Here is a 26,609-nt window from a genome sequence, read left to right on the forward strand (position 1 = left end):
GTGGGGGCCACACAAGATACTGAAAAGCATTTTGAGCAGCAGAAATTAAGTTTTTGAAAAAATGGACTAGCCTGCCACATCTTCATTTCACTCTGATTTTAGGGTGTCTACACAATTGAGCCCTCTGTAGGCAGAAAACTTTTATTTCCATTAAAAGACTTGGCATCCTTTTGTTCCTAAGACATTGCCCTGTTGTTATTTGTATAGATATCCAACTTCATATTGAGATCTGATGTATCTAATGTGTTTCTTTAAAGTGTTCCTTTAATTTTTGTGAGCAGTGTATATATTCTGTTAAATTTTAGAATTCACATTTACTCCTGCACTATTTAAATTTCTACGTGCCCATTTCTGACATCATATACAGGGTGAGCCAAAAAGAAGTCCCACATTTCAAACATTTATTCTACAAAAAATGCTACAAGATCAAATACATTTCATTACTCAAGAAATTACTTCAAGGTGGTGGCCATCATTAGCAGTGCACTCTTCGAGACGATTTCTGAACGCTCGCATGACTCATTCGGCCATTTCAAGGGGAATATCGGCGATTTCATGTCAAGTAGCGTCCTTGACGGCTTCAAGGTCTTGAGGTCGGTGTGACTTGTGAGAGCCCCACAAGAAGAAATCGCATGGAACGAGATCAGGTGAATATAAAGACCATCCGACATCACCACGCAGGGAGATCAGCTTCCCCAGAAACATCTCCTGCAAAACTGGCATGGATCTCCACACCGTAAGAGCTGTCGCTCCATCCTGTTAACACCAGGCATCCACCACATCCATTTCTTCCAGTTGGGGCTGCACAAAGTTCTCTAGCATTTCCGTGTAACGTTCTGAAGTGACGGTGACCATTGCTCCCCATTCCTCAAAAAAGTAAGGGCCTACAATGCCAGATTGTGCAACGGCACACCAAACTGTAACCCGCTCACTGTGCAGGGGTCACCGATGAAGGTCGTGAGGGTTGGCTTCAGCCCAATAGTTTTGCTTATTTATGCAACCATTCAAATGGAAATGTGCCTCGTCGCAGCACGTGACGATGGCATCTCGATGAGTGGTTTGCAGAATGTCGCCGCACAACTCTCTACGGCTCTCCCAGTCTTTCTCGGCGAGTTCCTGCACTACCGTCATTTTGTATGGATGGAAATTAAGGCCCTCGTGCAAAATCCTCCTCAAAGACGTGTTGGAAATGCCTAAGGAAGAGGCAGGTTTGTGTGCTGAACAACTAGGAGACTGAAGAATTGATGTCCTTACAGTTTGGATGTTTTCAGGCATTCGGACAGGCCGGGTGACGGCCTGGAGACTTTCTGTTCAATGTTGTACCCGTCTGTCTAAATCTACCCAGCCACTGAAGCATTGTTTCCCGATTTGGGAAGGAATGCTGAAGTGCGTTCAGAAGGCGTGTTGCGTAGCGATGATGGATTTGTTGTTTTTGAAGAACGCCTCAACAGCGAAAGCACGGTGCGCACCGGACCAAGGCATGTGGCCGACTGAAAACTACAAGGGATTGCCTATCAAAGGACCCAACCCACCTCACGCAGTGACTTGGGAAATGTGCTACTTCATTTTGGCTCACCCTGTACAAAGTACAGTACTGTGCAAAAAAAAAAAATGCTGTAAACAAAGAATGCTTTCAAAAATGGTGCTAATCGTTTATTTTCATCAATCAAAAAAAAATGCATTGAATGAACAAAAGTGAAATCTAAATCAAATCAATATTTGGTGTGACCACCCTTTGCCTTCAGAACAGCATCAGTTCTTCTAGGTACACTTGCACACAATTTGTGAAGGAACTCGGCTGGTAGGTTGTTCCAAACATCTTGGAGAACTAACCACAGATCTTCTGTGGCTGTAGGCTTCCTCACATCCTTCTGTCTCTTCATGTAATCTCACACACACTCGATGATGCTCTGTGGGGGCCATACCATCACTTCCAGGACTTCTTGTTCTTCTTTACGCTGAAGATAGTTCTTAGTGACTTTGGCTGTATGTTTGGGGTCCTGCTGCAGAATAAATTTGGGGCCAATCATACGTTTTCCTGATGGTATTGCATGATGGATAAGTATCTGCCTGGATTTCTCAGCATTGAGAACACCATTAATCCTGACCAGATCTCCAACTCCATTTGCAGAAATGCAGCCCCAAACGTTCAAGGAACCTCCACCATGCTTCACTGTTGCCTGCAGACAATAATGAGTACCGCTCTCCAGCCCTTCGACGAACAAACGGCCTTCTGCTACAGCCAGATATTTCAAATTTTGACTCATCAGTCCAGAGCACCTGCTGCCATTTTTCTGCACCCCAGTTGCTATGTTTTCGTGCCTACTCGAGTCGCTTGGCCTTGTTTCCACGTCGGAGGTATGACTTTTTGGCTGCAACTCTTCCATGAAGACCACTTCTGGCCAGACAGTAGATGGGTGTACCTGGGTCTCAATTTTTTCTGCCAGTTCTGAGTTGATGGCACTGCTGGACATCATCCGATTTCGAAGGGTAATAAGCTTGATGGGTCTTTCATCTGCTGCGCTAAGTTTCCTTGGCCGACCACTGCGTCTACGATCCTCAACGTTGCCCGTTTCTTTGTGCTTCTTCAAAAGACCTTGAACAGCACATCTTGAAACCCCAGTCTGCTTTGAAATCTTTGTCTGGGAGAGGCCTTGCTGATGCAGCAGAACTACCTCGTGTCTTGTTGCTGTGCTCAGTCTTGCCATGACACGAAATGTCTTCATGAAACAGCGTTTTTTCACACCTGCCTAAAACGTTTGCACAGTACTGTACATTATATTGCAATGTGTATTTCAGATTTTCTTTTGTGTTTAGATGCTGGTACGCTACCCTACTTTTTTTTTTTTTAATTCTTATTTAGACTAAGTAAAGGGAATGTCTTGGTCTCCAGGATTACTTTGGTCACCCAATCTTGATAACATTAAGATGAAAGTCAAAGAAATGCCCTAATCCTTTAGAATTATGGTAATAAAAAGTATTACTGGCACCCTAACTGGCCAACATCAGTCCATTTTCTGAGTAACTTACTGAGAAGCAGTACAGGCCATGTTGTTTTTTAATTTGTGTAGTGCTTGACATTGAGGAAAGAAAATAAGCAAAGTGGAGGAGTACCCAAGTAGACAGTGCTAATTAATCCTGAGCGTCATTCTGATCACGAGTGAGTCAGTTGTGCGTAATTTAGATTTGACTGTGGGTGTCACTTCCTGTTCACAGGCCCTCAGATCGACCGCACCACACCAGGCCTCTCTTGCTGGCTACTCACCCCGGACACCTTGGCAGCTCCTCACCTCTCCGCTGAGGGGACTCCAGACTTCTGCTGTACTCTGCCAGAACAATCCCCACTGGAAGGAGAGAACAAAATACACGATTCAGCCCATTGGGAAAAAGAAGACGGGAGGCAGAGACCACACAGGTCAGCTGTAGCTTTTTGTTTTTTTGTATCCTCTGGAAAGGAACGGAAAAAATGACACAAACAATATTAGAAACTCCATATTCAGAAAATGTTAAAAGAAGAGATTCTGTATTTTTGGAAATAGGCTAATGCAGGAATTTGCCGTTTGACCTGCTGGTAAAGGCATTGGCCTGCTAACCACAAACGTGTCCTCGCCATTTGTCCACGGTGTGCCCCTCACCAAGTTACTTACTTTAACTCTTTGAGAGCTGAATATCTTTTTCCAGAAAACTCCGTTTTCTGAAAAGCACACAAAGCGATGGCTTCACACATGAATCAACATAAAACGTCTGTTGCTATGGGCTGTGGTTGCTGATGGCACATGTTGGGCATGTCTGGTGGCAGTAGCTGCGTGGGGGCACCTAGGTGGGCTGGCTGTCTTCGCACAGCAAGTGGGTGGCGGTGACGCGATATGGTCTGTACCTCTTGTTATCATAAGTTGTGGTCCTCCCGGGCAAACTCTGCTGTAGGCGCATCAGCTACACAAAAGTGTTCAGCATCACAATCAGCAGGGGACCGATCAGACGATGATTTTCGATATCCATCTCCAGATCACGGGCAGCACGGTGGCGCAGTGGGTAGCGCTGCTGCCTCGCAGTTAGGAGACCAGGGTTGACTTCCCGGGTCCTCCCTGCGTGGAGTTTGCATGTTCTCTGCGTGGGTTTCCTCCCACAGTCCAAAGACATGCAGGTTTGGTGCATTGGCGATCCTAAATTGTCCCTAGTGTGTGTGCCCTGTGGTGGGCTGGCGCCCTGCCCAGGGTTTGTTTCCTGCCTTGCTGGGATTGGCTCCAGCAGATCCCCGTGACCCTGTAGTTAGGATATAGCAGGTTAGATAATTGATGGATAGATGGATCTCCAGATCACTTGCATCAAACTCAGAGTCCTATTCAACAAAAATTACGTAAAATGCCCATGGAGTATTTTGCTTTGCACATTCGCTTTGGTCTCTCGCCAGATGTCGATGCCACTTTAGAGGTTGTTTGTTCGTTGCTACTTTCCTTCTAGCAGAGAGAGTCGAATTAAAATGTAAGAGCGAGTTTTGTTGCAGTTTACAGCTGATTGCCGTCCTCTTCCCCTGAATTTCGACAAAAGTCGACATGAGCCCTGAAAGAGTTAATTTGCTAAACGGATGCTGTTATCCAAAGCGACTTACAAAAGAGGCCATCATAATTGAGTAAACATCAGTCTGGGGGACTGTTTGGGAGCAGCAGGTGTTACAGGACAGGGTTACAGAACGGACCATCACAAGTGAAGAGCTCGGAACAAAATACAAGCGAGTTACAAAAACCTGCCGCCTAATATCGGTCAGACAGAAATTCGACAAACGAGAGAGGCAACAAACTCTTCATAAACACATTGAGGGAGTCCGAGACCCCAGTGGAGGTGGGCAGCTTGTTCTACCAACTAGAGCAGGGGTCCTCAACCACGGTCCTGGAGGGCTGCTGTGGCTGCAGGTTTTTGCTCCAACCCAGTTGCTTAATAAGAAGCTCTTATTGCTCAAGTAACACTTTTAGTCGCCTCGCTCGTTAAGATTTTGAACCCTTATCGCTTAGTTTAGTCTTTAAACGCTGTATTCTTGTTTCTTAATGGCTCCTAATTAGCAATAAGAATACAAATAACAAAAGAGACCAGCAGTTCTCCCTTTAGCTTGTTACCGTTTACACCTCTGTTTGTATTTATTATGCACTATTGGGTTTAATTAAATAATTAGAAAAAAGTGAAGGACTGAGAATTACTCCTCCATTTTAGCCTTCAGATCATTTAGATGATATCCTCAGAAAGGGGAAGAAAATCTAGGATATGAGAATGAGCTGACAGGGCAGAGTTAAAGCACCGACAAGCCGTGAAATCAAATTATTGGCAAGAATTGCTTTCTAATTAAGCAACTGGGTTACAACAAAAACCTGCAGCCACTGCGGCCCTCCAGGACTGGGATTGAGGACCCCTGAATTAGGGGCTACACATGAAGAGAGTCTGGATTGAGGTTTGGTGTAACGCAGAGGTGGCATCACCAGACTTGAGTAGGTGAGGAGTATAGGACCCCCCAGGTGTCTCCACACACGTGCCGACCCGTTGACTACTCTGTAGGCAAACATCACGAATGTGAACTTGACATGTGCTGCTACACGGAGCCAGCGTAGTGATCTGAAGAGAGGAGTGACATGTGAGCGTCTCGGCTGGTTGAACACAAGACATGACGCTGCATTTTGAATCGTCTGTAGCAGCTTGGTGACATCATTACCTGCCGGTGCTCCACTTGTAGAAAAAAAAAGACAAACGTATTTGTAATTCACTTTGTTTTTTGTACAGCTTGGCATTGCTGTAGAGGAATTCCTGATAATGGGACTTTACTTCGGGAGGAATTAGACATCAGGTCAGGTTGGGGAGTAGGCACTGGTACAGCGTGTTGTCGCACCCACCACATAACAAAACAGCTCAGGATGCCAGTTGGCAATCCCCCAGACAGACACGCGGTCCAGTCCCACCCTCCAGAAATGACCCTCTGTCTGCCGCAGGCCAGGTGTTATCAATCAATCAATCAACATTTATTTATATAGCACATATTCATACAAAAAAATGTAGCTCAAAGTGCTTTACAAAATGAATAGAGAAATAGAAGACACAATAAAAAATAAACATAAGTCAACATTAATTAACATAGAATAAGAGTAAGGTCCGATGGCCAGGGTGGACAGAAAAAACAAACAAAAAAACTCCAAAAGCTGGAGAAAAAAAATAAAATCTGTAGGGGTTCCAGACCAAGAGACCGCCCAGTCCCCTCTGGGCAATCTACCTAACATAAATGAAACAGTTATGTGGGCGATCCCTTGGCATGATCCAGCCACTTGGTTCCTCAAAAATGAGGATAACCGGACCACCCTCAGGGAATCGAGAACAATGCAACATGTGCGGAAATCATCGGCATGCACAAATCAAAAGGGAAACTGGCTTGTTCGTATGCTGAGTGTCTGGTTGTGAACAGATGCAAAACTTTGGCAAACTTTTTGGTCGTAAACTGATTTGTACGTGTTCTGAGATGTTTGTGAACCGAGGTTCCACTTTATAGGGAGACAGAGAGAGTAGATGTCTGCACTGAGCAGGACCCCACTGTTTTTTTTTTTGATTGTCAGAATTTTACTGATCCTTTTTGTTTTTGGTTATACAAATATATTTTAGAACATGAGAATAATGTAGGTGAGTACAGTCCTTTTTAATCTTTCCTCATAATTCATCCCCTGTAGCCCTGGAATTGGCCCAGTCGCTCTCCTCTTGACATTTTCTAGCTCTGCTGTGTCACTTTAGCAGCCTGGAGACCCAAACTGCGCACAGACCTCCAGATGAGGCCTCACCAGTGTGTGTGTTGTGACGCTTCAGTGAAACCTGCTTTGACTGCTCCAGCTTTCTGCCAGCAGATGGCATCTGTGAGTCCAACCGGCTCACAAGTCACCGGAGAACACAGTTTGTGTAAAGCGCCTTCTTGTCAGAATGTTAATATAAAGAGTACTGAGCAGCAGCAGTGAAAGAGAACACTGGAATTTCATTAATTTCTTTTCTCCTTCTTGTGTTTAACCCACCCGTCCATTCATTTTCTAAACCTGCTTTGTCCTGGGAGTGCTGGATCCTATCCCAGTAAGCACAGGGTGGCAGGCAGGAACAATACCTGGACAGGGTGCCAGTCCATCACAGGGTGAAAACACACACACAGGGGATGATTTAGCATCACCAGTCCACATAATCTGCATGTCTTTGGACTTTGGGATGAAACCCAAGCGGACATGATAAGAAATCAGACTTACACAGGGAGGACCTGTGGTGTGAACCCTGGTCTCATTACTGCAAGGCCCACCATCGCAGCATCATGCCAGTCTGTGTCTGATCATCAACTCAAAAGCAGATATTTTTTCATAAATGCGATCTGTTGATAAAACTCATTATAGCGTCTTAGCTGACTGACATGTATCTGTTGCTGTTTTAGAGCAGATTCAGTTTTTGTAAATACTGCTGCTTAAGGTCGGTTGCAGGGCAATTCAGGGGCACATCAAAGGTTCTTTATTTGTGAACTAGCGGCCACGTGGAGCTGAGTGCCTGTTAATTGGGGAAGTTAGCATTGTAGCGCTAGCAGACTATTTAAGGGGCTGTAGAGGAGAATCAGCACTGGGATGACACACCAGGATTTTTAAGAGATAATCTGGAAATGTGCAAAGCTGACCTTTATATCTGGGGCAAATAAAGTTCTGTCTGAATTATCAGAGATACTGAATTTGGGACTTTCATTAGTTGTCAGTTATAATCATCAAAATTAAAAGAAATAAACATTTGAAATACATCAGTCTGTGTGTAATGAATGAATCTAATATACAAGTTTCACTTTTTGAATGGAATTACTGAAATAAATCAACTTTGTCATGATATTCTAATTTTATGACCAGCACCTGTAGTGCCTTTCATATCTATCTATTATATAGTGCCTTTCATATCTATCTAATCTCCCATTGCAGTGATGATGATGTCGAACATCTCCAGTCGTCCTGCCTTCCAATAGTTGGGCGAACACACAAGGCAAAGGCACCATATAGCAGTGCCTTTAATAAAATAAATGTACAGTTTTCAAAATAAAATGGAAATAAAACCACATCCAAACAAAAATGACTTAACCTAAAAACTTCAAGACATTTTCTTGATTATTTTTTTTTTTTTTTGGAGGACAACAATGGTTTTATTTGTGCTGTCGGCCTTTGTCCTTTCGGTATTGACCTTTTTGTATAGTGCAAAGAAAGATATTTATAATGGCAATATTTAAAATAAAAAAAAGTTATTTAGTAGAAGACTGGCTTGTCCACGGCAGTCCTTAATCTATCAACTTACTTCTTAGGAAGAATAAGGACACACGGCATTGGCGGTGGCCACAAGCAGCTTTATCGAATGGTGGATTTTCAACGTTTACGCTACGAACCTGAAAACGAAAATGAGCCATTTGAAGAGAAAGTTGTGGAAGTGCGCTATGATCCCTGCAGGTAAGAAAGACTTGTGTATGCAGGGATGAAGAATCTGACAGTCCCCCTTCTTCTACCTAAGATGTTACTTTAGACAAAGGTATTTCAGTTCTGTTTCCTTTTGATTTGAGTCCTTCTATCAGGGGAGGTATGGAGGAGTGGGCCAGTGATGCAGCATAGGGTCCATTTTTCCTAACCAGTGATTGATTGCCTTAGCGTGTGACTACAAGGCACTGTGAATGTTTGGTAAACCAAAACTTGTGTTGTTCTACAGATCTGCAGATATCGCCTTAGTGGCTGGAGGGAAAAGAAAAAGATGGATTATTGCATCAGAAAACATGAAAGCTGGAGATGTTGTGAAAACATCGGGGGTCATCAGTAGAATGGCAGGTAGGAGGAATAAGTCCAATTGCAGTGAACATTACCTCTTGAAAGAACAAAGTGTTGGGCAGATCCTGTTATCATTTTATGGTCATTCTATTCATGTGGGCTGCTGATTTTATTTCCAGGAATCCTTTGATAGGGTAACAGTACCGGTCAGAAGTTTTCTTTCTTTGTTTTTATGGAAATGAATGCAATTTAACAGTAGAATCCCTGAAGTCTACGAAAAAAGTCGTAATGCGGGCCACCTTAAATTCCTTCGCACCTCCTTATCATTGTTTTTGAGTTGTAAATGTGTTGATCAGCACAAGCAGCCTGCTATCCTGTCCTCCACTGACGCAGATGTCAGTGTCAAGTCTCGTTATCTGGGTGTGAGGTGCCTGGAGTTGTAGAGGGTAAGTAATACAGTATATCGTTATTTAGAATACAAACATTTCATGTGTGTTCCGTTTCTACAGTGATCTGTGCAAATGCTACTATTTTCACTATAACATGGAAAACGTTTCTGTTTTAATTATGTGTTCAACATTTCTTGCCTAGCATTTCCTGTCATCCAACATTTACCCAGATCGTTGTGGAAACGGAACACACATGACATGCATGTATTCCAGATTACTTACCCTCTACAACTCCAGGCACCTCACACCCAGATAAAGAGACTTGAGCTGGGAGAACTTCAGCTGCGTCGGTGGAGGACTGGATAGCAGGCTGCTTGTGCTGATCGCCACATTTGTAAAACAAAGATGATGATGAGGAGGTGCAAGGGAATTTAAGGTGGCCCTGGACAGTCTTCAGGAATTCTGTTGTTAATGTCTAGTTCTGACATAGCCTGGAGGTGTGTTTTGGGTTATTGTCTTGCTGTAGGATGAACCCAAGGCCTCCTAGATGGAGACAAGAAGGTACTGTGTGGTGCCGCAAAATGCTGTGGTAACCGTTGTGATTCAGAATGCCAGTCGCCAACTCTGCCTCCAGCAGAAAAACCCCAGATCATCACGCTTCCTCCCCCATGTTTGATAGTTGTTGTCACACACTGAGGAAGCATCCTCTCACCAAATTGACGGCATACAAACACCATGCATGGTGAACCGAAGATTTCAAATTTGAATTCATTGCTCCATGAGACTTTCTTCCAGTCTGCAGTAGGCCACAGCCGGTATCTCAAGGCCCTATTTTGTCCTTGAAGGAACGGCTTTCTACCTGCCACTCGTCCTGTCAAACCTTCAACACAAAGTCTCCTCTTCACAGTAGCAGCTGACACTTGGCTCTGTCGACCTGCACTGTGAGGCGCCTGTGATCACACAAGCTGGTGACTCTTAGAAACTTGTCTTTTGATTGGCCAATGACTTTGGCTCTGCCAGATCTCGCCCTATCAGAGTTTCTTTCAGTTTCCAATTGCCTTTGGATTGTGTAGGACACCACTGGACTCACTGACACTTTTTCATGCAATTTCTTTAAATGGAAGGATTACTCTTGTAAGGGTAAAGATGCCCTGTCTCATTTCATTTATTAATTGCTGTTTTCTTGCCATTATCACTGGAGTATTGTCCAAGTAGGTCTTCACCAAGTGTAGTAACACCGTGTGGTCAACTCTGCTTTAAGACACACTGAGGATTTTTAAATAATCAACAGAAGTTTGCTTCAACTTGTAAGGCTTCATTTACTTGAATTCCTGCTGAACGTCTGTAGGTCGTCGCCTAGTAGTTGTTCCCTGATGAAGGCCCAGTTGTGATATTCTGAGGTTTCCTTTTTTCAGTTTTTGTTAACCTTAACTTTGAATCCAAACCTCTGGCAGTTTACTGTTTACCTTTTCACCATTTTTAGGTCAATTGCATTTAACTGATTACATTTGAAGAATAACGGAGGAGTTCTAAAACATTGGACCGGTAGTGTAACAGTCTGGTCTTGCACTCTTTATTTTGGTGTTTTAGGTGTTGGCCATCAGGCTGTGATAATTCAAATCAAACCGGTATGCTGGGTCCACGAGTAAGCGTAGACCAGCTGGCCCGACTGTCCTTTTATTTTACATGACTTGGTTTCTGGACCACAGTTGTCTGTCAGTTTACTCAAACACCTTCTCGAGTTTTAAATGGTAATAATAAAGTAAAACCTGCTTGCCCTGAAATATTCATCTGTCTGGTTGTTCTGATTTTATGTTGGCAGCTCACACAAATTCAAATGAAGGCAAAAACAAAATCTTGTATCTTTCTTTTCTAGTGTCTGCAAAGGAAGGGGATGCGTACCCCCTGGGAGCGCTGCCAGTTGGCACCCTTGTGCACAACGTGGAAATTGAAGCTGGGAAAGGAGGGCAGTATGTCAGAGCAGCAGGTAAGAGTGGACACACCATGTGATCTCGGTAGTAGACGAGAACGTGTAGGACACGGCGTGCATAGCAGTGGGGGCTGAGAGAGACCAGAGCATACCGCCGCATATCATCATGTCGTCATGGCTCATTTGTTCATTTTTCTCATTGGTTTTATTCCAAGTTAGATCAGGGTGAAGAACAATAATTTTAGTGAACCACAAAACTAGTTTGGGATGTAATACTAGTTTTTAAAAAATATTTCCCTTTTCTGTAGTAAGAGGAGCAGTAGGTATTAAGCGTAGCCCAACCTGATGACAAGGGCCTAGTTACCTGTTTGATCTGCTAGCCTCGAGCTGGGAAGAAGAGGTGCAAATTATGAATCAAAATCTGAATTATTCTCGTTGCATTCTGTTAACAGGAACTTGCGCCATCTTACTGAGAAAAGTAAACGGAACAGCAATTCTACAGCTGCCATCGAAACGTCAGATTCAGGTAAGACGGTGAGCGGCTTTGAATGTTTCGGCCGCAAATGACCTGCATTGGGCAAAGCAGGCACAGGTGACAGATAAATTTGCACTGCCATGGCTACTTACATATTGACAATTTCACAATAGTTGTATTATTAGATTGAGAGCTTTAATGATTAAAGTTAAGCATAACAGTTTGAGTCTGGACGGGAGGCCAGCCCACTGCATACCCCAACTTAAAGTTGGTAAGTCACCTCTGGGATGGAAAGCTACAGAAACGAAGGGAGAACTTGGCAGAGTCCACATGGACAACAACTGGGCGATAGAGCTGAAGTCTGGACTGTGCATCTGTGAGACGGCAGCCCCCCAAGTTAGGCATGTTGAGGGTTGGAGTTTTACAAAAAAGCATAAGACTCGGGCCTGAAACCGCCGTCAACTCATGTAGACCATCTTTATGAACGGATAACGTGACATGCGGTTACATGGCTTCATATGCGAAGCTGATTATGGGTCAGCTTACCCTGTCTGAATGAGATGACCGGACGCCACAGCCCACCTCTGCCTCCATCCTTCCAACCATTTAACTTCTAAGCTGCTTGTCCAGTTCAGGGTGTTAGGGTGCCTTATGTGCTACAAATTAAAGGAACAGCAGACCTCTTCCATAAAACTTGCAATACGTCTACTGATCCCCAAACTACAACAACATTTATTTATACAACACATTTTCATACAAACAGTAGCTTTACATAATGAAGAATAGAAAAATAAAAGACACAATAAGAAAACAAAATAAATCAACATTAATTAACATAGAATAAGAGTAAGGTCCAATGGCCAGGGTGGACAGAACAAACAAACAAAAAAAAAACTCCAGACGGCTGGAGAAAAAAATAAAATCTGTAGGGATTCCAGACCATGAGACCGCCCAGTTCCCCTCTGGGCATTCTACCTAACATAAATGAAACAGTCCTCTTTGTATTTAGGGTTTTCATGGAAGGACTTGATGATGATGGTCACATAGACTTCTGCCTTTTAATCCATCCATCATTGTTGGAGCATCATGATGCTTTGAGTAGGTGGTGGTGGCGCAGGCCACCACCACAAAGAAACTGGAAAAAGAAACGGAAAATAGAGTAGGGGTTGTGACTAGCATTACATCTGAGAACCAGTGGCTTCTCCTATCTTTATATACTTAGAATTTTTTGCACGTGACGTTGATACTGTATATACTTGCATGTAAGTTGGGTCTTGAAACCTGAAAAATCGATCATAAAATCAGACCCCGACTTGTATGCGCTTTCAAATATACTACACTTAATTTTTTTTTGTTGGTTTAGATCTTCTTGCCTCCTCCAATCTCTCATCAGTTTCTCAGACACATCGAATTTTGTTGCAGCAGCGCAGTTGCCAATTTCTTTCGCCACTTCAACGACTTTTAATTTAAAACCAGCTTCAAATTTATTCTGATCGAACACTCAATCGTAGATAAGTGATGCTCTTACGATGAAAGTGTATGAGGGTGCGAGATACAAAAAACACAAAACAGTGCAAACGTCACTTCTGAATAGTTCAGGAATTACTGTGTGGTCATGTAGGCACAATAAATAGAAATAAAAAAGGCCGTGTGCGCCGTGGTCACTCTCTCTCAGGTGGCCGTTAGCATATCACAATCTCTTGGACCAATAGCGTGAGTTTTCCGCATTCGACTTATACGACCGACATTATAAAGTACTGGAAATTATACGGTAAAATCAAGACCCGACTTATCTGCGGGAGAACTTAAACTTGAGAATATACGGTATTTAGATACCAGAGGACTTCATGGACTTTTGTCCGTGTATTATTAATGATGCAGTATGTTCGACTCCAACTGTTAAAAAGTCCTCAGTGTGCAAGCTGATAAGCTCAAGTTATAAAGGTATGAGAAGCCCGTGGTGCTCAGATACGTTTGTATTTGGAGGTCACTAAACCTGTTGCAAGTTTTATGTGACCGGCGTGCGCTTTCTTTAATTTGTTGCTGAAACTGACTGACTGCAGCCCTCGGTTATCACGCGCATTGGCTGTTGTCGCCTTTTGTGTTAGTGTAGGAGCAGAGGGTGCCACAGCACCCTCTACTGGAAGGCACAGCACTTGTGGCCAGTAAGGTTGTGAAGATGATAAGAAATGACACAGTTTTGTATTTTTAATTAGTTTGCAAAAGGTTCCTGTAGCTGCTGGTGAGTAAGGCAGGATCAAGCACGGGTCAGACGCATGCCACAAGAAATCAGTCCAGAAGTTTGTTTTAAAAGATTTAGTGAAAAGTCAAAGCAAACGGTCCACACAAGAATAAAGAAAAAAAGGTTGTTAATAATAATAAAAAAATAATAACACACGTTACATGGCATTGCACGTTCAGTAGAGCATGTTAAGGCCCGGTTTAAAACCGTGTGCCCTCCATGCTTTACTCTCGGCATGGCAGGTCACTCACTAACTGAGACTGATCTACAGTCAGAGAGACGAGAAATAGTTAGAACATACCACTTCAATTCAACTTGGGGGGTTATAAGAGCCTCCCATAGACTAAGCACTAATATATAGGCAAACATTGAATAGAACTTACATAACTAGGGGATTTAAAGGGGAGGTGGGCGGGGGTTATGTGTTCTCACGTCAGGAGCAAATCTCGTCCATGACTTTCAGAGACCACCGGCCGGGGTCTAAAGCTGCTTCAGGCCATTGGGAGATTTGAGACTGGAGTGTGGAAGAAGGAAGGCGGAGGTACAGGCTGAAGTCAAGACAAAGAGAGGTGCATGAGGGGGAAAAAGAAAGGCTTGGAGAGGTGGGCAAGTGAAGGGGCCATCCAGCTAGACGGAGATGTACACTCGGTGAGAAGTAACACAAGAATAGCTGCAGCCGTTTGGGTCCTCTTAACAGGTTCTTCTGTTGTGTGTCTACGCCTCGTTTGTTGGAGGGGTCATTACCTGTCTGTGGTACCCTCGGCTCAACCTCAGGTGTGGTGAGGGCTTATGATGGTGGTCTCTATTTCACCCCGGCATAAAAAAAAAGCTGTGTGGTCAAATTCCGCATCACTACACGCTGATCCTGTGAAAACGTGACTGTGCCGTATGTAACATCCATGGTTTCATTTCAGACTTTGTGCTTTGCTTGCAGGTCCTGGAGACTTGCATGGCCACTATCGGAAGGGTGTCAAACGTGGATCACGACAAGCGCATCATCGGAAAGGCGGGACGAAACCGCTGGCTTGGAATCCGACCCTCGAGTGGAAAGTGGAAGAGAAAGGGTGGCTGGGCCGGAAGGAAGGTCAGACCGATTCCTCCCATGAAAAGTTACGTGAACCTCCCCTCCATAGCAGTCAGTGGAAAGCTCTAGGAGCTCTTGTCAACGTTTTGGCTGTTATTGTATTTCCAAAATAAAAATAAAGTGAAGTAACGAGTTTAAATGCTGCCTTACAATCTGTGTCAGGCACAGTGCCTGTTAGACGGATAACGCAGGGCGGTGGGGAGTTTGCCTGGCCAGTTACAAAAATCGCCTTCACATTTCCTTATCACGTACCATTTTATTGTTGCAATCAGCTATTTTTTTGAGTTCCTCTTGTACTATAAATGTACATATACAGTAAAAAAATTCAACTGGAATATCTGTGGTGGTCTAAAAGTTGTGGCACTGCAGCTTGGATTTACCGAGTACTGCGGATGGGACAGCCATGCTCATTATGTTAAAAAGACCGTAAACCACATGTCAGCCCAACAAAGAGATTTTTGCGTCCTCTTCATATAAAACGCGGGCTGAGAAAAATTACGATGAACAAGGAAAGAGGTGGATTTCAGTGTTTGATGCCAACATTAAATACGAGACGTTTGTTGGTCTACAAATCAGGCACATCATCAACAGTAAACGGTTCAAAGATCGGGTAGTGAGTCTGGAGGAAATCACTTGGAGGGCATTCAAGGATGTTGCTCAGAATTTTCTTGCCAACTATGAAGCACCAAACTACACCCAGCTGCTCGACAACATGTGCCAAGCATACAAAACCCACAAAGTTCAACTTGTCCCTAAAGATTCATTTTCTGCATTCACATTTGGACTTCTTCCCTGCTAATCTTGGTGCAGTTAGTGACAAATATGGCGAAAGGTTTCACCAGGACATTGCAGCAATAGAAAAGCAGTAATAGGCTGGCTGACTATCACTGAAACACCGGAAAAGAGAAGCATCAGATGGGGAGTACAAACGAAAACCAGCAACCAGACGTTTTTGGCTCAGAAGTAATCATTAAGCGGTTAAACACACTAAATTCAATAAAAGTTAATTTTGTGCTGCTCCAAATTCCTACACGATTCAGTCGATCTGAAATTTGTGTTCACTTTTGGAAAAAGTCCAGTGTAGATCGAGGCCTTTTGTTTATCTCCATCTGTCCATCGTCAGACCCACTTCAGTTCAGGGGTCCCAGTAACACGGAGAATGTGCCCTCTTCAGAGACCAGGGTGCCTTGCAAAAGTGTTCAGTCAACTGGAATGTCCTCACTGTTTTCTGGATTTCAGAAGACACAAACACATAAATTGTTCTACCAGACGGTTGTGGCGAGTGCCCTCTTCTACGCGGTGGTGTGCTGGGGTGGCAGCATAAAGATGAAGGACGCCTCACGTCTGAACAAACTTGTTAAGAAGGCAGTCTCTATTGTAGGAGTAAAGTTGGACAGTTTAACATCTGTGGCAGAGCGACGGGCACTAAGCAAACTCCTGTCAATCATGAAGAATCCACTGCATCCACTGAACAGGATCATCTCCAGACAGAGGAGTAGCTTCAGTGACAGACTTTTGTCACCGTCCTGCTCCACTGACAGACTGAGGAGATCGTTCCTCCCCCACACTATGCGACTCTTCAATTCCACCCGGGGGAGTAAATGCTAACATTAATTTTATTTTTATTTTATTTTTTTCATTTTTATTACTATTTAATTTAATATTGTTTCTTTGTATCAGTATACTGCTGCTGGATTATGTGAATTTCCCCTTGGGATTAATAAAGTATCTATCTATCTATATTCTCCCGATGAGTGTTTTTGACAATCGAAGTGTTAAAAAAATTTTATTTTTGAAGTACAAGTAAATAATTTATTAAAAGTTCATTTAAAAAAAACAGAGCAACACTGCTTGTGTTTTCCAGCCCCTTCTATTTAACAAGACCAGCCGAACGTCTTGCCAGCTTTGCCCACTGCTCAGTATGTTTTAGCTCATCATTCATCCTGGCTGATCTTCTTCTTCAGGTCATTCTGAATGGCATCTCTGGACTGCAGTTTTTCAATTGTGGTGAGATCAGGACTTTGACCAGGCCGGCCGCAGTAGAACATTCATTGTTTTTATTTTTTTTTGTGGTTCAGCCACTCCAGGGTTGTCTTTGCCTTACACTTGGCCTCATTGTTTTGCTGGAAGATGAACCTTCTGCCAAGTCTCAGTTTCTTAGCTGACTGAAACAGCTTCTCTTCCAGTATGTCCCCCGTATTTAGTCAATCCCTGTAATCTGCCATCAGCATACTTCACTTTAGGGAAGGGCAGTGCTGGGCCTGCACTGTACAAAGCGTGTTGAATGTTGGGTTTCATAGGACCATAAAACCTTTTCCCACATCCTAGATGGCTCCTTCTCATACACTGTGGTGAACTGCAGATGTACGTTTTTGATGGATTTCTTTTAGTAATGGCTTTGTTCTTGCCCCCATCCCAAACAGGCCACTGTCACGGAGAGCTCTTGATATTGTGACCTCAAGAACACATCCAAAAGTTTCACGACTGACTTCTGCAGTTCTTCAAAGTGGTGGTGAGCTTCACTGTTGCTTCCTTTCCAAGTTGGCATGTTGCTCTGGTGCTAAGTTTTGACAGACGGTCCTCTTCACACCATGACTGGGTGATGTGCTGCTCCTTCCACGTTCTGATCCAGTGGTACTGCACTTTGATGTCTCTTGGTCTCGGACTTCTGTGGTCTGCTCTTCAGTATTCAAGTTCATGGTGGGCTCACAGCCTGGCTAATGAACCCCCCGGCAGAGAAAATGTGACTTTTACTTGAATTGCTCACTGGTAGACACCAATTATGCAATTATGAAAGGTAAAGGGGTCCCCTTTGGGAACACATCTGGAGCTTAAAGGGTCTGAACACACGTGTGCAAGCAGAGTTTCTCCAGGTGCAATTTTGTAGGACTGTTTTGATAAATAATTATTTTGGCTTTACATACAAACTCTTCTAACACTTATTAAAACTCTTGTTGAAGCAGTGTGTGTGTGTGTTTTGAAGTCCAGAGAATGGCGAGGACTTTCAAGGAGACTGAATACCAATCTAATCTATATTAAATATATATATATATATATATATATATATATATATATATATATATATATATATATATATATATATAAAACATACTTTTTAAAAACCATGTTTATATTAAGTTAAAAAGTGTACTAAAAAGTAAAAAATAAGTCTCTGATACGTCAGTTGTAAAATAAAAGTGTGGGTGGTTTTCATCAATCAATAAAATCTTAGCATTCTATGAGTGACGTATCAGAGACTTATTTCTTTTTTATTACACTTTTTTACTTAATATAAACAAGTGTGGTTTTTAAAAAGTATTTTTTTATATATTGTGGTGGATTGCCGCCATTTTACTCCGGCCCTCACCCCCTGGCCACCAGGAGGAGCTCTCCCGAGAGCATATACGGGCCCCGAATTCCAGCAGGGCCTCATGGACTTTGTAGTTTTTATACACAGCCCTGCTGGATACCTTGGGGGCCACTGGGAGTCGCTGTTGGGAGGCCAATGGACTCATTTGGGCACCATGACCCGGAGGTTCGTCACAGGAAGAGCGACGGGCTTCCAGGGTGAAGAAAAGTACTGTTTACCCTGTCACGGAAGGAATAAGGACTTGTGGAACTGTTGGGCAGAAACACTTCCGGGTCAGGAGGAATAAAAGGACTCTGGGAACTCCCAGAGAATGAGCTGAGTTGGGTGTTAGGAGGGCAACGCGTCTGGGAGTGGAGGATTGTGATTATTTGTGATTATTAGTGATTTATGAATATAGTGGAGTGGAGGGTGCTTGGTGCACATTATTATAATAAATATAATTATTGTGGCAATTTTACCAGGTGTTTTGCGTGGTACCTTAAGGTTCAAGGGAGCATTACTGCCCCCTACTGCAACAATATACAGTGGTACATCAGTATACGTCCGCTTTGGAATAAGTCCAACTTGGTATACGTCCTGTTTGGATGCGAAACATTTTGCTTGGTATACGACCTTTGTTTGGAATACGACTCGCGTGCTAGAACACCGCGCGCTACCCTCTCTCGAGACAAAGCCACGATTGCCCACAAGCGTCAGTACGCCAGTTGCTAGCATTCAGTGAACAACCCGTGCTATAACTCTCTGTGAATTTTCACGTAATTTTGTGTTTTTTCACGTAAATTTGAATTGATTGTTGAAAAGTATGAATGTGGCATGCGTATCCGGGACTTGGCTGCCGTATGCCGAGAATGACGGTATCTACGATTGTGAAAAACAAAGACGTTATTAAAAAGTAAAATGAGGTTAAATTTTCATTTATTTCATCTAATTGCTTTTGTATTTATGTATTTTAGTATTAAGCAGTGTTTAAATTATTTTATACAACCCCATCAATGTAGAATATGCCAATAACAATAGGATTTTTTTTCATTGGAACGGATTAATCATTTTCCCTTTATTTCTTATGGGAAAATTTTGTTTGGTATACGTCCTGTTTGGTATAAGTCAAAGGATTTGGAACGGATTAAGGACGTATACTGAGGTACCACTGCAATATATTATTTTCAACTTTTTAGTCTGGTTTGTATTAGTATAATTTTGTAATCATTATTTTAACACTTCCTTTAATATTTCTATCTGTTACTAGCGCCATCTATTGGTGAAATCTTTAACTATTCTTCATATGAAAATTTCATTTCTTAACATGGATTAATTGATCAATTAATGAAACTGATTATTGATTCACGTATTGTCATCGGAAGTGAGTAAGTGTGCAAACGTTTAAGTCATTTGGACAACAGAAAGTGGGTTAAATATCGATTACAAGATTTGTACCAGACAACAAACAGGTGAAGTTATAATATAAGCGTGGTAATAATAATAAAGCTCTCAGGCCCCGTCCATACGAATGCGTCTTCATTTAGAAAGGAGTACACCGGTCGTCTTTCGTTCACACTATCCTGTCGTTTTTGACCCCCAAAAATGAAGCCTTTTAACTGGAAACGTAGCATCACCATTTTTGTTTTGGCATGGATGGGTGTAAACATGTTTTTCCCAAATACAATTCTCTAGTCACACTCTGATTGGTTGGTGTTTATTTCATGGCCCCTCCCTCATTGGATCGATCAATGCAGTTGTTCATTCCCTGATTGGTCACCCGCCATGGAAGAAAAATATTTTCTAACATAGCAGCAATAACAAAGTTGCTTGTTGTGCTTCTCCTAAATCACAGAAACTTTTCATGTGGTGTACTTGTATAAAAAGTAAATTACTTCCTGCTCGCTACAGTTTTGCAATAAATCCCGTGGTTGGTGAAAAATTCAGAGCACCGTGAAAGTCAAATCGAAGTAACTCAGTAGGCAGCTTCCAATGAACTTTTATTACTTAAACTTAAATCTGTTCAGCGATGTGGAGCGCATTCTGCAGGAAAATAAATAACAAGGCGCTTAAAGTGGATGGCATAGAGTCAGGTGTGTAATCCGCATGTCTGGAGCCAACCATGAGTGCATTTTGCTTAAAAGTGGGTGGGAACAATTAGTCAGCTCACCGAGTGTCACATCTCTAAACCAACTGAATAGGGCGGTGATTTTTAACTGTAAAGAGCAGTAGTGCTCATGTAAACCTGGTCCGACAGACAGCGAGCTTCTGTTTACGATGAGCCGTCTGCATTTGAAGTCGCCTAAAAACTCGCATTAGACATAGAAACGTGTCACGTGAGTAGAGAGTGCATTATACAGTCATATGAAAAAGTTTGGTTACCCCTCTCTGCCTGCATAATAGTTGACTCTCCTTTCAACATAAAAGATAACAGTGCTATGTCTTTCATTTCCTAGGAACATCGGAGTTCTGGGGTGTTTTCCGAACAAAGATTTTTAGTGACGCAGTATTTAGTTGTATGAAATTAAATCAAATGTGAAAAACTGGCTGTGCAAAAATGTGGGTCCCCTTGTCATTGTGCTGATTTGAATGCCTGTCACCGCTCAATGCTGATTACTTGGTTGGATGAGCTCGTTAAGCCTTGAACTTCATAGACAGGAGTGTCCAATCATGAGTGGTAGAAGGTATTTAAGGAGGTCAATTGCAAGTTGTGCTTCCTTCCCTTTGACTCTCCTCTAAAGAGTGACAGACAGCAGGGGATCCTCAAAGCAACTCTCAAAAGATCTGAAAACAAAGATTGTTGAGTCTCCTGTTTAGGGGAAGGCTACACAAAGCTATCTCAGAGGTTTAAAGTGTTAGTTTCAACTATAAGGAATAGAATTAGGAAATGGAAGGCCACAGGCACAGTTGCTGTTAAACCCAGCAGGTCTGGCAGGCCAAGAAAAATACAAGAGCGGCATATGAGCAGGATTGTGAGAATGACTACAGACAACCCACAGATCACCTCCAAAGACCTGCAAGAACATCTCGCTGCAGATGGTGTATCTGTACATCGTTCTACAGTTCAGCGCAGTTTGCACAAAGAACATCTGTATGGCAGGGTGATGAGAAAGAAGCCCTTTCTGCACTCACGCCACAAACAGAGTCGCTTGCTGTATCAAATGCTCATTTAGACAAGCCAGATTGATTTTGGAACAAAGTGCTTTGGACTGATGAGACAAAAGTGGAGTTATTTGGTCCTAACAAAAAGCCCTTTGCATGACGGAAGAAGAACATCACATTCCAAGGAAACAACACCTGCTACCTACTGTCAGATTTGGTGGAGGTCCCATCATGCTGTTGGGCTGTGTGTCTAGTTCAGGGACTGGGGCCCTTGTTAAAGTCGAGGGTCGGATGAATTCAACCCAGTAACAGATTCTTCAGGATAATGTTCAAGCATCAGTCACAAAGCTGAAGTTACGCAGGGGATGGATATTCCAACAAGACAATGACCCAAAACACAGTTGGAAATCTACAAAGGAATTCATGTAGAGGGAGAAGTACAATGTTCTAGAATGGCCGTCACAGTCCCCTGACTTGAATATCATCAGAAATCTAGAGGGATGATTTGAAGCAGGCTGTCCGTGCTCGGCAGCCATCAAATTGAACTGAACTGGAGAGATTTTGTATGAAGAATAGTCAGAAATACCTCCACCCAGAATCCAGACACTCATCAAAGGCTATAGGAGGACAACGTCTAGAGGCTGTTATATGTGAAAAAGGAGGCTCAGCTAAGTATTGATGTCATATCTCTCTGTTGGATGCCTAAATTTATGCACCTGACTAATTTTGTTATGATGCATATTTTCTGTTAATCTAATAAACTTCATGTCACTGCTGAAATCCTACTGTTTCCATAAGGCATGTCAGATATTAAAAGGAATTTGCTACTTTGAAAGCTCAGCCAATGAGAAACAAAAATCCAAAGAATTAAGAGGGGTTCCCAAACTTTTTCATACGACTGTAAATGTTAAAAATAAACATAACCCGCTGTAATGGAAAAGCATCAAATTATACGGCTGGCATTCGATGGTCTCAATAGACGAATGGTAAACGTGAGCGGTACGTTGTCGCAGGTGTTGTGCATGTCTGTCGCTCAGCGTTACGACGTTAGTGTAGTGCAGGCGATGTGACTTTGAAAGAACTGGAACCTATGCCTGTGAAAATTTCAACAGCAAAATTTACACTCTAAGTAAACGTGTCACACATCATCAAAACGATGGCTGAGTGGATAACGAAGAACTGCAGGAAATGCAGATTTCAGTGCTCAAAACAAACGAATCAGCAAGTCTGCCTAACGACACCAGTAGATGCACAGATGAGGCTGCACAACATCCATCTTCTGACTACACGTCTATATGAATAACTAAAGAAATTTAACACGACTGTCTAATTGGAAAAGCAAACATGCTATGAGAAAATAGCCGAAACGTTTTAAAACGTTGTGTATCCATAGCCCACAATGCTTATCTAAACTCTGTTTGCTGTTGTTATGTCACATAGTGATGCTGCAGTCAAAATGACAGACAGATAACATAGCAGACAGAGGCACTTCTCAAATGTGTGGCGGTCTACATGTCTCTGTCTGTCTGTCGTGCACATTAAGCGTCGGTTACCGTGTGCTACTGAGCTCCTGAAGGGATGACAGCAGTTTTAGTTTTATTATTTTTTTTTTTGAGCTTTTTCTTTTGCTCTCTCCCTGACACCCCAGCGACGGTTCAAAATGCGCAAACTGCAGGAATGGGGGTTGGGGGCGGGCGTTGTAGATAGAAGCCCAGTGGGCGGAGCCTTGGCAGCGGCACATTTCTCCATTATTCACAACACACTTTTTAAACAGGTTGTCCCCAGATGTGTCCCCTCGTTTGAGAATCATGTCTGGGCCTGTGAGACAACTTCAGAGTAGACAAAGTGATAAGAGAGCTGGCGTAGATGATGGATGACAATAAGGGTCAATATTTAACAAATGCACAAATATTTTCTCTTTCTTAACTCAATTTACAAACATACCTGAGTAATGCTGCATACTTCTAGTTCTCAATTCAAACTGTCTACCTTAAGAAAAGAAAAAAAAACAAGAATGATGAGCACAAACAAAGCAGCAATGGATGGCAGTGACATGTTGGAATTCACAGTTGGTCCATTTCAAACCCCAACACTAACGTCCAAAGACCCCCACAGTCCACATAAAGATGTTTCTTAAACACTAGTCTTGCTTTTTTGGTTTTGTCTAACGTGATCCGTCCCTGGGTGGGCTCCCAATCCATCACACTTCCTTTCCAGTGATGCCAGGCCACTAAACAGATGTGCACGTTACTGGGATGAACTGGAGTAGCTGAAGGAAAGCCAAGAGGACACGTTTGAAAACGAGAATCAAACATACATTCGAAATGATCACCAAGAGAGAAGAGAGGAGGAGAGAAGGTTAAAAATCTTTTAATAAGCACAGTTTTGTGAGAGTCTGGTAAAGCAACTATATAAAATTACAATGTATATTTACAACCATCTAAAACATGCAAAGGATAAAATTATGTCTTTTCAGTGGCATTATAAAAAATGTGCAAAGATGCCTTTTGATTAGAAACAGTTTGAAAGTGACGTGTCAAGTGAGCATCCAGCTTTGTGAGCCGACCTCAACCTCACGGCAGATTTTTATTCTGCGTCTGTAAAGAAAAGCTGCAGAGTGGAACTGGAGAATTTGCTTCGGTTGACTTACGGCTGGTCTAATTTACGACTGTTTCACAGGCAACTTGTGCAACACGAGTGAATCTCCCGCGGTCAAGAATACTCTCGCCGAGACCACTGCATGCCATTACACTGCTTCAAGAAAATATCACGGTGACAAATCCAAAAAATGCACAGAATTTTACACGACTCATTTAAATAAATAGAATGAACGACTTTTTACCAAGTCACACTTTTGGGATAAAATAGGACCTTTCCTGCAGCAAAAACGCTTTAGCTTTTTTTTTTGTTTTTTAAATTTAGTGTGTAAAACATCAGGTAATTTATAGGAGGCAGCTTGCACAAATACCCCTCTTGTCCACTTGCATGTTCTGAGAACTCACTCACGGTACAATCCATGGGCACAAAATGAGGCGACCCAACTGTTTAAAAAAAATAACTAAATAAAATATCAGTCTGAGGCCTTGTGCAGGAGGATCTCCTTCATTGGTTCTACAGAGCTGCTCATGCAGATTCACTCTTCGACAAATCTAAATACTTGGCCCACGTACCTTGACCAACATATTGAGATTACAAGACATCCCCCTGCTTTTGGACTCGCTCAGACTAACATCAGTAAGCGGGTTTTGAACCCAGGACTCCAGAAGTGTCATCGCCAAGCATTTCACCAATCAAATTATGTAGAAACCAAGTTTTCTAAGTTGCCATTTGTTGCACAAGTGACTTTTGCAAGCACTCTACGGTAACAGAAGTTGAAGTATTTTGTATTTACTGACACACTAAATCCTCCGAGTTTATCTTAACGCATTCGTGATCGTCACAGAATCTCCCTAAACAAAGCTGCCTAGTCACGTGTTTCATTTTGGCAAAACTTGGATGTCCAAAAAAAAAAAAAAACCCAAAAAAGTTTTCCTGATCCATGCAGATGTGGATTATTTCTGCCGCTGACAGATTGTCCGTTTTGTTTTCCGAGTTCACCGACGTGAAAGCGTACTCAAGTCTAGATGCTTACCATTTAGCAGTAAACAGCAGCAGGGTTGTTTTGCACACTTCCTTGATGAGGTGACGTCAGAGATCAGAAATCCCAGAGATTCCTGCTACTGACCGCCAGGTTGATGGCTGCAATTTAAACGGATTTTCGCAGCCAGAAGTTCCCATCTCCATGTTTTCTATGTGTCGTGAGTGCAGTGTACCTTTCAGCAGACTAAGGAGGCGTACTTACCTGTAAACTGGTTTCTTTACAATTTTCCCAAATTATTTTTTTTTTAATATTTCATATTTTATTTAAAATTTTTAAACCTATTTTTCTTTCTGTTAGAAACTGGAGTAGAAAAACAAAAAACGTATCTGTCATCAGTCTGACCACCATGTTCAGAATTTGCAATCTGTGTGTGGCACTCTGAGTCAGCCCACTATGGAGTGCAATAAATGACTCAAAGTGAGGTCCGTGACATACGACAAAGTCAAGCTACCTGCACCTCCTAATCAATTAAAGTGAACGAACCTAAAGAGCCCATGACTTACCAAATCAAAGTAGAGGCCTACGACTGATGAGCCAAAAAAGAAAAAAATCAATCTGTATTAAAGGTTTGTTTCTGCTGAGGATTTCCTCTGAGCAATGCCCCTTCTCAGACGCCATGACACAGCAGGCACAGCTGGATTACAAAGCTCTGGCCGATGGTGGCTCAGCAGCAGGCTCTCTCAGCCTCGCTGTTAAAACAGCTTGTATTGGCTATCCACTAATCCTTCTATATAAAAGCGGTTGGGATTGTCCTTCCGTCCCGTGAGTGCTACGCAGGCGTGGAGTTTCACACACGCCCAGTCCACTTTGCAATGCACGATGGGATTTGTAGTTTCGTTTTCCAGGTAAAAGATGATTTTCTACTCCAGACTGTGCGATATCTTCTTCTTCTTTCTTACTATATAAAAGCGGTCGGGATTGTCCTTCCATCCCATGAGTGGAAAGTGTAGCGGTATTCCGCTTATCACAGACTTACTACTTGCAGCTTGCGGTAAGCGACATGATGTGAGCAGAGTTCTGGTGCTCCCATCGTTCCCTTGCTTTTGTGCGCGATGCGCTGGAAAAATAGACAAAATTATGTCTCTGGAAATAATTCATGTTGATGCGAGTACAAATGCCTCACCGCGTAGTAAATATCAGGGGGGTTCAAAAGGGCGACCTCAATATAGAAAAAAGTATCACAAAAATAACAGAAACTACGAGTATTAAAGTGCAATATAACCAAATTAATGAGTTTGTATAAAATATCAAATTGATCTACATATTGAATTGCCTTAAGAAGTGGTCAACTTAAAAGGGTGGGTGAGCCTAGTTTGTATTAATCTCTGTCTAACAGCTAGTTTCATCAAGATACTGCATACTTAAAGGAATACTCCACCCAAAAATGAAATACTACTTACTCCATGTAGAATGTAGTGGTGGGCAAGAAAAAAATTGAATGTCATGTTTTCACTGAGAAGTTTCGATAAAATTATACTTAATCGCTACTGACGCTAGACAACAGCAAAGAATGTGGAAAGACATCCCTGCTAAAGAGAAAAATATATAAATTACGTTACTTGTGTTGCATAATCCACATGTCAGTTATCCAGTTGTATGTGCAAAATAAATGCTCTTTTTG

At 42.5% G+C, this 26,609-nt stretch overlaps 1 protein-coding gene across 2 annotated transcripts in view; it reads left to right on the forward strand.

Annotated features, from left to right (window-relative positions):
• mrpl2 (mitochondrial ribosomal protein L2) overlaps positions 1-15,039 on the forward strand; it is a 29,979-nt gene extending 14,940 nt beyond the window's left edge. For both annotated transcript variants that reach the window (XM_039738941.1, XM_039738942.1), the window contains exons 3-8: positions 3,217-3,415; positions 8,330-8,471; positions 8,725-8,840; positions 11,046-11,156; positions 11,552-11,625; positions 14,751-15,039. In XM_039738941.1, the coding sequence (XP_039594875.1) occupies positions 3,217-3,415; positions 8,330-8,471; positions 8,725-8,840; positions 11,046-11,156; positions 11,552-11,625; positions 14,751-14,969 (861 nt within the window). In that variant the 3' untranslated portion in view covers positions 14,970-15,039. The remainder of the gene's footprint in view (positions 1-3,216; positions 3,416-8,329; positions 8,472-8,724; positions 8,841-11,045; positions 11,157-11,551; positions 11,626-14,750) is intronic.
• The last annotated feature ends 11,570 nt before the right edge of the window (positions 15,040-26,609 follow it).

The sequence above is a fragment of the Polypterus senegalus genome, chromosome 16, assembly GCF_016835505.1.
Source record: "Polypterus senegalus isolate Bchr_013 chromosome 16, ASM1683550v1, whole genome shotgun sequence".
Taxonomy (NCBI): domain Eukaryota; kingdom Metazoa; phylum Chordata; class Cladistia; order Polypteriformes; family Polypteridae; genus Polypterus; species Polypterus senegalus.